At 42.4% G+C, this 17,269-nt stretch overlaps 1 protein-coding gene across 1 annotated transcript; it reads left to right on the forward strand.

Moving 5' to 3' along the window:
* The first annotated feature begins 438 nt into the window (after positions 1–438).
* On the forward strand, positions 439–17,047 carry tfap2d (transcription factor AP-2 delta (activating enhancer binding protein 2 delta)). The gene is made up of 8 exons (XM_003446254.5): positions 439–3,022; positions 3,704–4,222; positions 7,099–7,159; positions 11,392–11,557; positions 13,060–13,178; positions 13,306–13,447; positions 14,288–14,401; positions 15,641–17,047. The coding sequence occupies exons 1-8, from the start codon at positions 2,984–2,986 to the stop codon at positions 15,855–15,857; spliced, it is 1,377 nt and encodes a 458-aa protein (XP_003446302.1). The 5' UTR covers positions 439–2,983; the 3' UTR covers positions 15,858–17,047.
* Positions 17,048–17,269: the final 222 nt, after the last annotated feature.

The following is a 17,269-nucleotide window of genomic DNA, read 5'->3' on the forward strand; positions in this document are numbered from 1 at the left end:
TTGTCATCCAAGTTTTTCTAACGATGTAAGAGGAAACAGGTTAAGTTGCTATTCTAGTAAAGGTCTATGTGTCAGCACGATTTCCTTCCCTTAGTTTGATCAAGCTTGTCCCTCCACACTTTCTTAAAAAAAAAAAATGAAATCTAAAGTGTGTGCCCCTCGTGGGGGCATTTTGTCACTGAGTTCGGGTCAGTTTTTGTTGCTGTTTTCTGGCCGTAACAAGATAACGTCAGAAAATCCTGATCATATGATCAAATTTAGCATCGTTTAAGGTACTTTAATTGACACCACGGCTCTCTCTTGCTCCCTCCATCTCTTTTTGCCCGGTGGCCTTCCCATTCATCCCCCCTCTTCCCCCTCCTCCTCCTCCACTCCCACCCTCGGCCCCCCCACCCCTTTCTCTCTCAGTCTCTTTCGTTTTTTAATACCTGGCGTGCGACAACCGGCCTTCACCGATCTCGTCGTGCAGAGGTTTCACGTCGAGCCTCGAGGCAAAACAATCGCTATCGGTTAATTAAAATATAAAAGGCCTTGAGAACTTTTTAAAGGAGCTATTTAAGGCGGCCCCTGCACCGCCCGTGTCTCCGCCCGGGCCGTTTGTGTTTCTTATGAGGACTTTTTCAGACTTGACTACAAGAGTATAAGCTAAATAGTCTTGATCAAGGAAAAAGGGAAGCTCTTGTAGAATATTTTAGTTTTTCTGTCAGTGGGTAGGTTTTCCTTTCTTACTTTTCTTTCCTCTTTTTTTTTTTTTTTAGCCATGTGACCATATATGATGACTCTATTTTCAATATGAGAAAAGACACAATTTAAAGAAAAATCTGTAAGAACTAATGTAAAATTATTATTATTATTATTATTATTATTGGTGTTGTTGTTGTTGTTGCTGCTGCTGTTGTTACCGATTAGGACAGAGAAGGAGACGCATGTAGTAACAGATGGGAGGGAAAATAGTTGCTTAATTAAACTGCAGAGTCAATCTCGGCGTCCCAGCGTCTGCACGGTCACTGTCTGCACTTTAATAATATCAGGGAGTCGCTTTGGTTACAGTTACAGCTGAGTAGAAAAAAAAACATCCAAAACAAGACTGATTAGGGCTTATCTCTGCTGTGGGTTGCAGCCCCCCTCTCCCTGTGTGTTGGCTGGTTTGTTTTGAATGGCAGGAAATCTGACAGACAGAATAATTCTCCTCTCCTTCTTTAGTTTTCCCCTCCTCTCTCCTTTATTTCCTTCTTTGCTCCTCTTCAGGCAGTGGCCACAAGCTTTGGCTTCTGCTCTCTCTCCCTCTCTCTCTCCTTTTTTTTTTAAGTCTTATACGTCTATTACTTCCCGGTTGGCCTAAGGGCAAGACAGCTATAGATTGCGTCTTTCTGTATATTTAAAGTCATTATAGCTTGGATTTTGATTCATGCGGCTCTATACACCTGTTACTGTTTTATGCTTTGTTATCCTATAAAAGGTGCAACCTGCTTTAAAATTAGAGAAGGGAAAGAAGAGCTTTCACCTGATTACAGCGTCGATTTTTCCCCCCAATAAGCTTTTCATATAATTGTTTAAAAAAAAAAAAACATCTTCTGCCATCTTACTTTACAAAACCATCACGGCTCCGTGCAGCTGGGCAGGACCACCCCGAGGGCGCCTGCTCAGGTGAGTTACAGCACGAGGAGAAAGGCAGAAAGAGAGAGAGAGGGGAAAGGGGAGAGAGAGGGGTCACGAGGCTGACCGACTGACCGAAAAAGACATAATAATAACAATAATAACAACAATAATAATAATAATAATAATAATAATAATAATGATAATAATAATAATAATGTACATTCACGCACCAAACATTTATACAGTGCTAATATCAGATATGAAAAACGTTGGTTTGTTATCACAAAGCAGACCCCCCTCCCCCAAAAGAAAGAAAAGAAAAGATATGGAATGGGAATGAGACCCTTCAAAGGCAGTTTTTCATGCAAAAGCAAAAACAAAACAAAAAAATAAATAAATGTAAATAATGATAATCATAATAATAATAACTAGACCTCCTCCTTCGGTTTAATTCGGTCCTTAAGCACGTGAAAGTAAATAACTAAAGCGATAATTAGCAATAATGGAAAATATTTTAAATTGGTATATACATTCATAAAGTCTGTGAGAGCTTATTTCTCTCTGTGTGCATGAAATAAATCTGCACTGAAACCCGCATTTAAATTGTGCGATAAAAACAGCATGACAGCAGCAAACATAGTAATTCATCTAAAAACATTTGATGCATGCAGAAAACGCCGAAAACCTGCCGTTTCATAATTAACCCCCCCTCTTAAAGCTCGATAAATTCATTACAAGTTTGCTGCAGGAACAGAAGAAAATCTCATATATATTTTTTCTACGTCCATTCCGTTCTTAAATCAAAATTAGCTTTAAAATATGTCAAAGCAAACTTACATTTCTGTTGAAAAATCCGCACATTTTTGTTTGTAAAACGACTTAGCCGATGTGGATAAAAAAATGATAATATTAAAAATAATAAGAATAATAATAACCCGACGAAACCGAGCAGAAGACCTCGTGAAAACACAAACGGGTCAAAAAGGAAAATGTCCACAAAAAGCGTAGAAAATGTTGAAAGAAGCACTTGGTTCCTTATTAAGGCGAAGATACAATATTTATTCCGTGTCTCCTGGGATGCTCCGCTCCGTCTATTGTCCTCCCATTCCTCAGTGCTGATGCTTAATTTTCAAAACTTCTATATTACCAAGGGACCTACGACATCAGCCGAGAAATACCCTGCAAGTACAAAATCCGTGAGCCAGCCCCGTCCGTGCAGAGGGGAGACGCTCGCGTTCCGCCAGCTTTCTACCGTTACCGAGAGCGCGCGAGGGGGGACTTTTCCATTTCTCTCGCTTTTTGGGGATTTTAAGGCATTTTTATTATTATTCGATCCGGCCAGAAAGGAGAGGAAAAAAATACGGGTTACTTTGGAGAAAGCACAATGTCAGCGACCTTCCCCGGACTTGTCCACGACGCAGAGGTAAGGCTCATTTATTTACTTTACAGATTTTAATTTGTGAAATTACAGCAAGTGTGTAGTGGAATAAGTACTGTTTAGTTTGAAGGGAGTTACAGAAGCATTTCGAGGTAGCGTCTGCTCGCAGGGAGTCTCTAAGTGGAATATAATTTATCGCAAGGATATTAAAGAGAAAAAAGTATGCACGGAAGGAGAAAGGAATCGGTGCAGCTCCCGGTAAAAACGAGGCTTTTTTATTATTAGTGTGTGGAAGCAAAGGGGGCTCGTGTGTGTGAGCCGGTAACGGTGTGATTAGGACATTTTAGGGCGGAACACTCCGCTGTGTCTCACTCTGCTTACCTCCCATCCACAATGAGCGAGAGAGCTGGGACAGTAAATTTGCCAGCAGCTCGGTAATAATAATAATATATAACAGCACGCCTTTTAAAACGCTGCGAGGAGAGTGACAGGCATGCCAAAGGGAGGAGGAAAAAAATACCGATGGCTCCTGTTGCCGCGCGTTCGTTCCCCTCCCGGGCGTGTGGAAATGACATCTCCTTCAGGTGGTTTAAAGTGGGGGGGAAAAAAGCGCTTTGAGTGTGTGAGTTGTGTTTTTGAGTGTGTTTGGGAGGCAGAGAGAGGAGACACCGGCTGATGCTAAATGACACGGCTCATATATTTCCCCGTCTCTTTATTATCTTGTAGATACGTCACGACGGATCAAACAGCTACCGGCTCATGCAGCTCGGCTGCCTGGAGTCCGTGGCCAACTCCTCGGTCGCCTACTCCTCCTCCTCCCCGCTCACCTACCCGGCACCGGCGGGGACGGAGTTCGCCTCACCCTATTTCTCGGCCAACCACCAGTACACGCCCCTCCACCACCAGTCTTTCCACTACGAGTTCCAGCATTCCCACCCGGCCGTGGCCCCGGAGGCCTACGGCCTGAACTCGCTGCACTCGGGCCAGTACTACCAGCAGATCCACCACGGAGAGCCCGCCGACTTCATCAACCTGCACAACGCGCGCTCGGCCCTCAAGTCCTCGTGCCTGGACGAGCAGCAGCGGCGCGAGCTGGGCTGCCTCGACGCTTACCGGCGCCATGACCTGTCGCTGATGACGTCACACGGCTCACAGGCCTACGGCGTCGGTATGCACCACCCGGACCAGAGGCTGCTGCCCGCCGCTGGCCTGGGCCTCCCTCCGCCCGCGGCGGACGACCTGCAGGTACCGGCGGCCTCCACACCTCTCTTTCTACACTCTCTTCTCCACACGGCTCGAACACGTTATTGTGCCCCTTTCCTTCGGCTTCTCTTCTCCGGTTTATTAAGTCTCCTCCATATAGGATAGCCAACAATAGCATACAGAAGGGCAACAGCCCCTCTTAGCTGTCACAAGACCCAGTGCCCCAGTATCCCTGCCCCACTGGCCTACTATTGAAAAACTTTACCCCCCTTTTGTAGCACAGCAATCCCAAAATATTGAACAGAAAGACAGCGCCAGATGTCTGTCTGTCTGCCTGTCTGCCTCATCTGTCTGTTGTCTATGACACTCACAAAGCTGCACTGGTCTGTAGTTATCCCCATCCAACGACTCTGTCCTACTTTTTTTTGTAAGTCATAATGGATATAATCTTGAGATAATTTTGGTGCCAAAGCAAACGTGACTATAACAGACTAAGTAAATGTCAAGTCCACACGGCACAGTGCCTCTGAAAAGCAAGCCTGTTTCTAAAGGTTAATTGACTGGCAGTCTATACAATCCCATTGTGAAATCCGCCCTTTATTTTTCCACAAACACACGTGACCCATATTTTACATAATTCTTTTCGATGTAAAGAAATGGTCGAGATGAAAATGGATTCGCACGGTTCTTGAGCGTGTGTGTGTGTGTGTGTGTGTGTGTGTGTGTGTGTCCGGCTGTCTGTTGAGGCAAAGAAAAGCCGCTGGTTGCTCTATTCTCCGGTAAAGGGCGGATTAACGGATCGGGATTCAGGGCACAATGGCCTGCTCGAGCACCATAAAGCACCGTAGTTTATCCAATTACCGACTTAACGTCAATCAACTTTGTTACTTATGCAGCGACATCTGAGCTGCTTCAAACGCGGCTCTAGTTAAACACAATTTAACACAGTGGCACATAATTTCAGTCGCGTTAACTATTTACCACCTCTACTCGAGCTTTTATCGACGCATTTTCATTACGAGGTATATTTAGGCATACAGTGAACGCAACATTGTGCTTTTTTAGTGCTACAAAGGGCATCAATATTTATAAATCATATGATTTTAAGGAATAAAAATATATAATGTTATATATTTTTAATATATTTATAGATATATAAATGTATATTTGTTAATAAATAATATGGGGTGTGGCAATATAACCCAGGGATTATTATAAGTCTTCAAATACATTTAGGAGCTTATAGATATAAATTTATAATGCAACCTGTTTTTTTTAAAAAAAAAAAAATTCTAAATAAAGATTTCTGCATATGATTTAATACATTTTAATTTACTGATAATTGCAACATATTTTTGCGTAACATTTTTCATATTTTATTTTATTTTATTTTATGGACGCTCGTTAATGCAAATATTAGATTGTTTCGAGATTTTTTTTTAAAGGCTTAACAGGTTTGACCCTTTTTTTACGCTAAGAAAGAAACGGCTCGTGAACCTGAGCTTGCACGAGGCGGATGTATGGACGGAACAGATGCGCCTATGGTCTCGTGCAGCCCGGTCGCATCTTTGAGCGGGTTAAAGAGATTTTCATGCTCAACAAAAGCAGCTGCCACACCTTTCTACCGTCACTAAGCTAATTCATGCAAGACCTCTGCGTTTTGTATATTGATTTTATAATCACTTTAGCTTCGGAATAGAAGAAAAGAAACAGAGCAGGAGCTGGTTAAGAAGGAGCAACAACAAGCTCTCTTTCCCAGTTAATTTTAATCGGGGGCTTCTGCGTGGGCCAGGCCTAGAGGCTCGCACGGGGGGATTAAGCATTTTCTGAATAAAAAGCGCGTGTTCTCCTTTCTTGATGACATTGTTGATAGCACGCGAGTCTGATCTGCGTCTTAAAAAATGGCGGAGGTAACAGGTTTTCGTGCACGTAGGGCCTACATATATGCTGAACCCTGGTTGCTTATGTGTACACAGACACTGATGCCCCAACAGGTTGGTGGTGGCTGCAGTAAATTCTGCACACCTTTTGCTCATTTTTGAGTCTGCGTGAGTTGTGCTGTCCTCGGTTATAGCCTGAAGCCTTTCAAATTAAGCTCGTTTCTGGGTGAGCCGTGAGCTGCATGCTTTATTTCGCTGTGCCCTCAATTTTACTCAAAGCCTGCTAAGTGATGTACACTTTCTAACAAAAAGGCTTCCAACACTAGAAAACTCCTCAAAGGGCGTGCAATAGGGGCCAGTGTTTGGACTCAGTAAGGTGCTTTTTTCCCCTCCCAAGCTCTTTCTGCTGTGAACTTTGCGGTGCTTTGAAGGAGTTTTAATGGTATAGATGTGGTGGGTTTCAACCTGTGGGTCGCGGCATTCCAAAGAGGTCACAGGATAAATCTGCAGGGCCCTAAGAATTAAACACACCTGGAAGCCTTCAAAATTCATTTAAAATGGGCGAGTCATTTAAAACTACAAGAATGCATCATTTTTATGCATTACAGGATCGAGGCACTGATCTATGTCTGCACGGGCACAGAGAAGCTTTATGGTGTTACTTTCAAACCTGACATTTCACTTAGATTTGTATTCTTTGTTTCCACTGTATATGGATCTTGAAAATACATAAAACCGAGCAACACATGCCAAGTATTTGTTATCACCGTTTTATTTATTCTGATATACTCCTGTGTCTGCATGAGTTTGGGTTTTAGTGTGTGGCTGCAAGTGAAAAGAAGGGGAAAAAACGGGGATTCATGTCCTGGATGTCCTTAAAGAATGACTTCACCGCATACGGAGAAAAAAGAAACAAACCGCACTAATTGTTGCTGCATCTGAAGCCTGGCAGCTGGGAAGCTCCAGCGGTGTACAAAAAGAATCTGGTTAAAGTGATTTCACCTCCCCGCTCGTCCTAATGAGTGCGTGTCTCCGCAGGGCTCCGTGGAAGCGCAGTGTGGGCTCGTGCTGAACGGCCAAGGGGGCGTCATCCGGAGAGGTAAGGCCCCCGTTTATTCTCTGCTGCGGTTGTTGTTATTGTTGCTGCTGCTGCTGCTGTACCGGAGGCCGTGAACACTCACGGGCTCGACACGACAAGACAGCGAGCAGACAGACAAACAGGCGGAACACTCTCTCTTGTCTGCTGTCAACACGCTACAGCAGGAACGGCCCCGATTTGTCGCCTATTTAAACAGCAGCGCTGTACAGGCGCAGAAGCAGTGCTCCCCACTTCCAGCATGTCACTCAACACCCACGTTTTTTTTTTAAACACCAGTCATACCAAACCCTGGCTTTGAGTGTTGCCGACATGATTAAAATGCCACGAATTAATGTGATGACTTATATTTCTAGTGTACTGATACAGTTACCTATAGGCCTTGTACTTAAACGCGCATTTGACACACGCCCTGTCACACTAAAGTTACGCCAGAAGCTTTTATTTTGAAGTCAGACGTGTGGGTAATATTTTATAAGACTGACGGCTTGCGTTTGTTTTCATGTAATAATAATATTATATGCTATTAATTTAATATTCATGGTTGATTTATCATAAATTCAGTGTCGATTTAAAGAAGAAAAAGAAAAATGACGCAGAAGTCTATATGAAAGCAGATTTAAATAATCAATATTATTACAATAGAGAAATATTGTTACAATTGAGTAAGATTTGGGTTTAATTTAACAACACAAGTCTGTATCCTCTTAATGTTTATAAATGTGTACATTTATAGTAATTTAAAAATATTTTTGAAATGGCCAGAAAGTAACCGAGTATTTAATAATTACGCAGCTGCATTTGTGGACTTTTTATTTTTATTTACAAGTTAATTTTTTGTGGGATACAAAGAAGAGCAGTCAGGTTTGTGTGTCTGTAATGCAGCTGCTGTTTTTATGTGTTAGTACCTGTGTGTTTAATCTGGCACAGCAACCTAATATGTGGCGGCTAAGGTTAGCTTTTCCAAGGGGAAGCTGTGGATGTGTTCCCCGGCCTGCATCCACCCAAAGCAGGCCAGCCAATTTCCTCACGAGTGGGTTTGAACACGCTGTGGATCTTTTGCTCCATGAAAAGCATTGTTTTTATTTTATTTTACTTTAATGTTTTTTAGAGGGGACTGTGTGCAATTTTCCACACTGAGAGGAAAGGCTGTGTCTCGGGTTTAATTTTTCATCAGCTCTGCCTAGGTGTTGGGGCTTTTCTCTCGGATTGACGCGGGAATCCCTTCGCTATCACTTTCGGTTAATGGTGCGCCGTATTTGGCCCTGAGCTCAGCCGCTGCAACCATCACAACCAATAATCTTTGCTTTACCTCCCGCTCCCGTATCGATAGCTTCTCTCGCCTCGGGCGGACGCTTTGATATGCTAATGCCGAGCGGGGCCCCGGATTCAGCCGAGATCATATTAATGTTGTTCTTTCTGACTGCGGCTTTGGCGGCATGAATATTCACATAACCTTTTTCAAAAGAAAATCACTCAAGAAATGCGGATCCTACTTAGGAGGAGTCGTCTGTGTTTTTAATCACCCTGCTATCCCTTTTCCAGTTCAGTTCTAACAGCAGCTTCACAGATCAAGCCGATCTGTCAGACGCGCGCCCCCGCTACCACATCCCGTGCACGCACAACCCTCTCTTCTGTCAAGACATTGGCGGGCTTTTTTGGGGGGAGCTATAAACATTGTTGTTAAAATATGAGGAGAATGGCATTTGGCCCTTGTCTCTTTTTCTTTAATTTTCGTGGCAAACTCGTAAAAGGCGCTTGATTCCGCGTGTGATCCCGCCCGCCGCTCGCGCCGCAGCCCGAGGCTACTCTCCGTTGCTTAAATACCGTTATCGCCTCTGGGCCCGCGCGCTCCACTGACTGCACTACCGGCAATAGCTCTTTTCGATTGCCCTTGGCAACATAAAATACAAACTACTTTGAATCAAAACATTTTTAGGGGAATTAATATGATGTGAACCCGCGGCTTTCAGAGACGCGCGCCCCTGTCAGAGCGCGTGAGTCTGACAGACAGGTTTGCCCGGTTTGTGTCACTTATAGAGACACGGGCAAGCCGGACCGCGCACACGCGCATACAAACACACGCGCACGCACACACCGGGGCTCAGGCTTAACCAAAAGTATCAATCGATTCCCTCGACCTGCAACCGTCCATTTTTTGACAGCCTGAGTGAAACACAGGTCCCATACAGTCTTGTACAAAGTGGTGCCCGCTGGAGTACAACAGGCTTTTGTTTCCACACCATTATGATGTTACAGTTGTGCTGTGGGCATGAGTCGCTGTCCAGGTGCTGGAATGAAAGGTGCGAGCCGCTGTCCATGGTGCTCAGACCGGATGACATGTTTTTGAGGCTGCATGTCTAACCTCAACCCTTCCTGTGGCCAGAAAATGATGCGAATCTAGCACATTTCAGCAGATTGTGAATAATAGATTCTGAGAGCAGAAATATGGGTTACAGCTGGTCATATATGAGGCTTAGTTGGTGGCCAAATTGTGCCCTAAAAAAAGAGAGAGAGAGAGATTGGCGTGTGCAGCCAATCTTCGCCTGCAGCATTGTTCTCTTCGGCCTAAATGGCATCCTTTTTTCTCCATTTCATCATATCCAGCACGCCTTAATAACAACGCGACACACCCTGCTGTTAGATTTGATAATGAGGCAGATGAATAATAGAATATAGCCTACAGTACATCAGACAGAAACCTTGCGTTTCGGCTGCTTGGGACGTTAGTTCAAGTGAAAGTTTAATAACGATAGGCCCACTCAGAACAGTCGATAAATTCCAGGAGGATCCAGTAACACTGATTCAGACGCAATTAATAATGTGAAAGGGCCTTCACTACACAACCAAAATCATTTATTCACACTTTCAGGAGCCTCAAGTACACAATGAAATCAACATGGTAGCTGGTGGTGGATGATTTAAAGAAGGTTTTGTTTCCCCCCTCTTGCAGAAACACCAGATTATTGTTACATAGAGAGAACCGTTATGCTGAAGCAGACATATAAATATATGTACACAGTAATAAAAGCATTTAATATTTAACTAGTGAGGAGTGCTGAAAGACACATATTGATTGTGGAGAATGAAGATGCTCAATTATTATAGGGATTCATTTTTGATTTAATAATATTTACACATATATTGCATTTACATTTAAACATATAGGGAAGCTGTAGAAGATGGACAATTTTCTTGGATGATACACCTTCTTAATATAACGACTAAGCAAATTCAGCTAATTTATGGGAATAAATTTTAAAAAACTGTATGGACAAAATACGCTTAATCTTTAATGTATGGCTGACATGATGGGCAAAAAAACTGTCTCAAACAAAATGGTTTTATCATCATATGAAAGACCTTCCAAATCATTCACCCTGATGCAAACTGTTATTATTAACCAATAATTGGACAATAGAGTTCCTGTTTGATGTGTGCACAGTTCACCCAGTTGGTTTTTATTCTTTGTATCACATCTTGAAATGTGGGATTCTTTGAAATCAGAACCAAGGAGACCTCATGCAAAGTGTGTACACAGCTGAAGCCACCCTCTATGAACAAAGGTGCAAAATATTCTGCGCAGTTCTCCCTGAGGTAGCATTCAGCGAAAGCTTCATCCAGTGAAACTTTTCCACAGAAAAACACACATTTGCATGATTTCCGACCAAGCAGACATTTCAATCTGTCATTTGAGCAACTCTGATCCAAATACTCAGTGAATGCTTGCTGATTTATACTTTTGTGCACTCTTTTCTGTCACCAAAATGTTCATGTGTTTTCTGAAACAAGATTTTTTTTTCCAAGGTCCAACTTCGTTTTTAATGAATGCATTTTTTAAGTATCTTGTTGCTTTTTGATGAAATATGACTTGATGCATTATTACTGTAAAAACTAACATTTTTGTTGCAGAACTTAAAGAGCAAATCTTGTATTGATACTTGATGAAATTGATAAAATCTTGCAGTTCAGTGACAGACATTAGTGTAGCATTCAGATCTTGGATCAGTTTTTGGGGGGTATTTTGCTTGTTTTTTCTGTTTTGACAGAATAAAGCATTAAATGTGTATTATACAAAGCTGTTGCCTTCATTAGAACATTTTGTACAACCTTCTTACAACACACTGAATAGCAAAAAGTAGCCTAAACTTGGCAAACTAGTCCTTTCAAACCTTTACAGTGATGCTGCTTTTTCTTGCACCTTATTGTAACAAGCTTCCTGTCTCTGTGTGCAGGGGGAACATGTGTGGTGAATCCTACAGATTTGTTCTGCTCGGTACCGGGTCGGCTTTCGCTGCTCAGTTCCACCTCAAAGTACAAAGTCACCATCGCTGAGGTGAAAAGAAGACTGTCCCCGCCAGAGTGCCTCAATGCTTCCCTACTGGGCGGCATACTGCGTAGGTCAGTATGATGCACATACAGGATATTAGTCTGACAATATGCCTAAGCTTCATCACAGCGTCTCTAAATATAACTACACTGATTAAAGAGAGTATATTGATGTATCAGTTTGAAGACAAATCAGACTTATCAACTGTTTTGAGAGTTCTCTTAGTGCGGCTGAAGTTTCTGTCTCATCTTACTGCAACATTATGGATCTATATGCTGTTATGACAGAGCTGCTTACAGCTCTAAAGAACTTCAAACTCATTAAGAGTCTAAGCCTAAAATATCCTCTCACAAATAAATCCTAAATCCACTGTGACCACTGGCCAGTGCCTTGATGAGTTTCAGGCATTCATCAGATTCTGATGTCTAGTTCTGAAGTATCACTTTACAGGTTAATCAGTATCATCTCCGGAGAGCCAGAAACCCAAATTTGAAAATGTGTTTAATCAGCAGCAGGGTTGTTAACGGCTTCATTTGGCAGATTAGAGCAATTTCTAAAAAAAAAACCAAACATTTTGACATACTTGTGGTGTAAAAACATCTGAAAAATCCCAATGTCTCTTTTGGTGCACACACTGTTAAATTCTAGCAGCATGTAATGATATTGGAGTAAGGAGGTGAGTGTGATGGATGGGGACTTTGAAAGTGAAAATATATATTTTTTTAAGTGTAAATCTGGCTGGTGAGCATTGGAGAGCGCTGGCTGAATCTTTGTAGCCCTCAGATGAAACAGAGGATATATAGCAGCGCCCACAAAGACTATTGTAGGCGAATGAGGGCCGGGGCTGCACGCGCCGCCATGCCCAGGGAGCCAGAGGGAGGCGAGACCAGGCCAAAGCATGCCAGGATCAGAGGAACCAGAGGAAAGCAAGAGTTGCCAGCGCTGTATTATTGATGAGGTGGAGAGAAAGGGAAGGGGGGAAGAGGAACGAGCAAGCACAGAGAATATGGCCGGTCCTACAAGATGAGGCATCAACAAAGTAAAATAAAATAAGATAAATGTGCAAATAGCTACTGTTGATCCTCGTGTGGAGAATATAAACTGCGAATCTCTAACAGATGAGTATCTGGAATGTGTTTAATTATGTTGCGTCATTTAATAATAATCACTTCACAAAGAACAACAGAAATGTGCAGAAAGTTGTCTCGAGTGGAACTGCAGCTTTAAAGTTTTATGGCAGAGGAAGGAAGCGCATATGCTTTAAAAAAAATAACATAAAAGACTGTGGAAGCTTTGTGCCTCTGCCTTAACCTTATGGCTTTGTCACATCAAAACAAATCCATATTCTTGCCTTGTTTCTTGTGAGACTTAATTAAGCACATCCTTTTCAGTAGAACAAGGAGTTCACATTAATTTGATTGTACTTTAGTTTTATGAAAAATGACCGGCTGATCGATGCTGCTTCTGCTCCTGCTGCTGTGCTCCATATATTCAGTCTTTTGGGGTCTTGTATAATTCAGTTGATTGACTTTGTAGGATATGTGATGCATAGTTCTTTACTATATGTTTCCAGAGCAAAGTCTAAGAATGGAGGCCGGTGTCTTCGTGAGAAATTAGACCGTTTAGGGCTCAACCTACCAGCAGGACGGAGGAAAGCCGCCAACGTAACGCTGCTCACCTCCCTGGTGGAAGGTAAGCAACTTTTCTGCACATTTTTTTTTTTTTTGTCATTTTCAATTTATATTGCACCACATTAATTTCATAATACAGTTTAATTGTTGTCTCATCAGTCTTTTTTTCCTCTTTTGTTTTCTTTCAGGTGAGGCGCTCCACCTGGCGAGGGACTTTGGCTACACCTGTGAGACAGAGTTTCCCAGTAAGGCAGTGGGTGAACATTTGGCGAGGCAGCACAGTGAGCCGAAAGAAACCAGCGCGCGCAAGAAGATGGTCCTGGCTACAAAGTGAGCGAAACACATGAAGCGTAATGACACACACTGAAAGAAGATGGCAAGAAACAAAAAAACGTTTGCTACTGCGTGGTCACGCAGAATAGGTTTTATTTTGAAATTCTGGAAATGTGAATGTTTCTGAGTGATCAGGTTTCACTTAATGTTTGTCTGTTCTTTAAGGCTTGGACAAATCTGTCCCTGTCAAATGTCAGGGAGAGATATTCTTCTTAACGATGTGTCCTTAAATTTTACTTAACCACATATTCCTATTTACAGCCATTACAATCCTTTGATTTAAGAAAAATCTTTCAGAAAAATGATTAACGAGCAAATATAATAACAGTAGGTAAGTTTTGGTGTGACTTCATGCTCAAACTCTTGTAAACTCCTTCACCTTACAGCAGTTTCCTGCATGTAACACCTACTGTATGTGGATTTTAAAATATCATGTTCCCACGTTTCAGGCGTTAGCGCTTATATTTATATAATTGTAAGAGCTTTATTTGTAGTTCCTTCTTACAGTATAAACTGTATTCTGAATGTGCTGAAGGGGAAATAAAACTCCCACTCTTTTCCAGATAAGTTGATTTTGTTCCAATAAAATCAGCCCAAGAGTTGCTATAATGCTAACTGAAATGCAAAAAGACAAGACCAGAAAATGCTGCGTGGTGCAGAATCTTTGGTATCATGTTAGGAAAGACAATGAACCAGTGGAAGTAACTTAAATCTGCATGTGGGTGGATCCAAAGTGATGAGGGTGGGTGCAGAAAAGGGAGAAAAAAAGCCTCTGAGATTGTGATGGTTTTGTTGGAGACAGATGGTAAACCCTCAGTCCCTCCTTCTGTCCATCAGGCAAATCTGTAAGGAGTTCCAGGACTTATTGAGCCAAGATCGCTCTCCTCTGGGCTCCTCCAGACCAACACCAATCTTGGACCTGGACATCCAGAGACACCTCACACACTTCAGGTAACACGTGTGACACGCATAAGAAAATAATGGAGCTTTTCTCTTTTTTTTTTCTTAAGGATGTTGCCAATCTTGAGTCACTCTCGGCACTAAATCTACTGAGCGAAGACAGTTTTCTTGCAGAGCCTCGCTCTGTGTTTTCCCACTGACCTCTCTGCCATTTTAGAAAGATGCAGCTGTGCAGTTTGATATTTGGCACAATTGACAGAGGAGGAGGAAACAGCGCCTTGTTAGCAGAAATGTCACATCTATGGCGTCATCATTTGCAGAATATACAACATCTTATCAGACCTCTGAAGGGAGCTGTAGTGTAGACTGCTGGGCACAGAACCAGGATGTGAGCTCAGTGGTAGAAAGAAAGTGACAGATTGAACAACAACATCCTTCTGCCAACTTAAGGGTCTGAGCTCAGGGACGAGCAGCTATTTAGCTCTGGACAAACCGGCATGGTGATCTGATAGGACAGAAGAAACGATATCAGGCTTAAAAGCTGATTCTTAAAAAGCGTCTCAATGCACATTTTGCCTTGTATCATAATCCTGCATTTTTGTAGCGCTTTTAAATTGGTGATGTAACGAATGTTCAGATTCGGATGACTGACTTTGAAAAGAGAGTTTATCTCAAATAAACTACAAAAACACTGTTGGCTAGGACTATCACTACACTACAAATACCACTATCAGTACAAAAACAGATATGGGGATATGATATGACTTTTAGCCAGTGTGTCTAACGCCACTAATGGTTTTTTTCAAACGTTTTTTTTGTAGAAGTGTCTCTTTGAAAAGTGATAAAAGCCTAAAGTGAATTTTATTAAGACATCACCAGCAGTTCAACAGCCAAGATTAGAATCACGTTAGACAAGAACAACAACAACAATCTTATGTGAAATTTACTCATCGGTAAAGCTCTAATCTGTATTTCATAGTTTAAGCTGGACAGTGTTCAGGCCTTTGCTAAAACAGGTGCAGAAACTCTGTGTTTCCCAGTAAACTGCTGTGGAAACAGATCATCACACAGCATCACAGAGAGGCTTTTCTGACAGACTAAAGAAACTTCTTTCAGAGGATTTGAAGCTCCATAATGCAGGAGGAAGGTTTCACCGCAGGTGTGAGAAAATCTGCGCCACTTCAGCTGTTACTGTCATACAAACCCCCCAACAGTTCCACTGATTCATTTAACCTTCACTTCTTTGGTTTGTCATCGCTCTAATAATCATTTCCCTCTCTTCCCTGGCAGTCTGATCACTCACGGGTTTGGCACGCCGGCGGTCTGTGCAGCTCTCAGCACCTTCCAGACAGTGCTGAGCGAGATGCTCAACTACCTGGACAAAACCTCGAGTGGGAAAACGAGCGGAGCCGGCGACCAACAGATCAACAACAGCTCAGAAAAGACGCAGCTCCGGAAAACAGCCGAGCCCCAGAGCAAAGACGGGAAAACAGAAAAGACTGAGTAGCCCCCACCCACCCGGTCCCCGTGCCTTGGAGCGCTGCATTTAGAAGTGTGCGTGTGTGAGTGTGTGTGAACGTGTGCACTCTGAAAGGGGATGTTATTTCCCATGCATTGCTGTATCTTCTTTGGGACAATTCCTATTTATTGTTATTTATTTATCTTATGTTGAAATGTAACACTAACTGAACTGTCCCAAGCAAGACATCCTGATGTGTGAGCGAAAACAACACATCCAGTGTAAATGTGTGTGCGCGTGCGTGGGTATGTGTGTGTGTCGTGACAGAGAGGAGCCTTGCCATGGAGATGGCTGTGACTCATCTAGTACTTTATTTCTTTATTTATTAATTCTCAAAACAGGAAGTAAACAACACAGTTTCCCAGGACAGGTTAGAGGGGTACATATTACACACACACACTCAGGGTTTGTGGGGATGTAATCTAAATCCAGTTAATTCAGGTGTGGATACTCTGCAAAAGTACAAAACCTGGAGCTGTTTTTTTCCCTCTGAAGAATCATTTAATGTGTTTTTATTTAAACAATAAGAGATATCAAACACACAAGTCACAGTTTTGCTTTTTGTGCAATTTCCATCTGACTGAAATAAAATAATTTAATCTCCCAGACATCCTTAACAACAGAAAACTGAATGCAGCTTTGACCCAAACCCTGACGCACACATACAGACGGTCTTTAACACTACACACACACACACAGCCACACCCCCTTCACCTGTATGAGCACTTGAACAATGCCAAGCAGACATATTTTTTTCATTTTTACACCGTACAATCAGTGCCATAACAGCCTGTATGTTTACCATGCGGATGAAAGACTAAGCGAGCGTTTCTGGATGTGACACTGATGGAAGCCACTGCCTGGGGTAGGCTTCACTGTGGTGTGCGTGAGTGTGAATGTGATAAAGAGAGTGAAAGCGAGAGAGACGGATCCAACTCAGCCATTTTGTAAAAGGTGACTCTGCAGTTGCCAGCATTACTCTTCCCTGTGCATGTCTATCTTTGTACACTCCCCAGATCGCAAGTTTAGCCGACACGAGCTCTCTGACTCGCTCATGAACATTTGTAAAGATATATATAAATATTTAAATTACTTTTCTTGTAGGCTTTCAACGATATATATGTTAAATCCCTACCTTCTAAAATGCTGGTGTTCAATAAAGACAGTTGCTACGTGTTCTACAATTTACCTTTATATGTCCTGCACAAACACACGCACACACCGATACACACGCTCCACATATAAAACATACAGAAGGAGGCGACAGAGCAAGTACAGACTAAAGAGAGGCAGTCTGGATCAAAGCAGCCAGAGTGAATTATCCATACAAGTTCATAGTGTTAAATTTATTGAAAGCCAGGGTTCCTCTCTAATGTTGCGAGAAAAGGCTCCACCTACAG

This window comes from Oreochromis niloticus, linkage group LG15 (genome assembly GCF_001858045.2).
Source record: "Oreochromis niloticus isolate F11D_XX linkage group LG15, O_niloticus_UMD_NMBU, whole genome shotgun sequence".
NCBI classification, from domain to species: Eukaryota; Metazoa; Chordata; class Actinopteri; order Cichliformes; family Cichlidae; genus Oreochromis; species Oreochromis niloticus.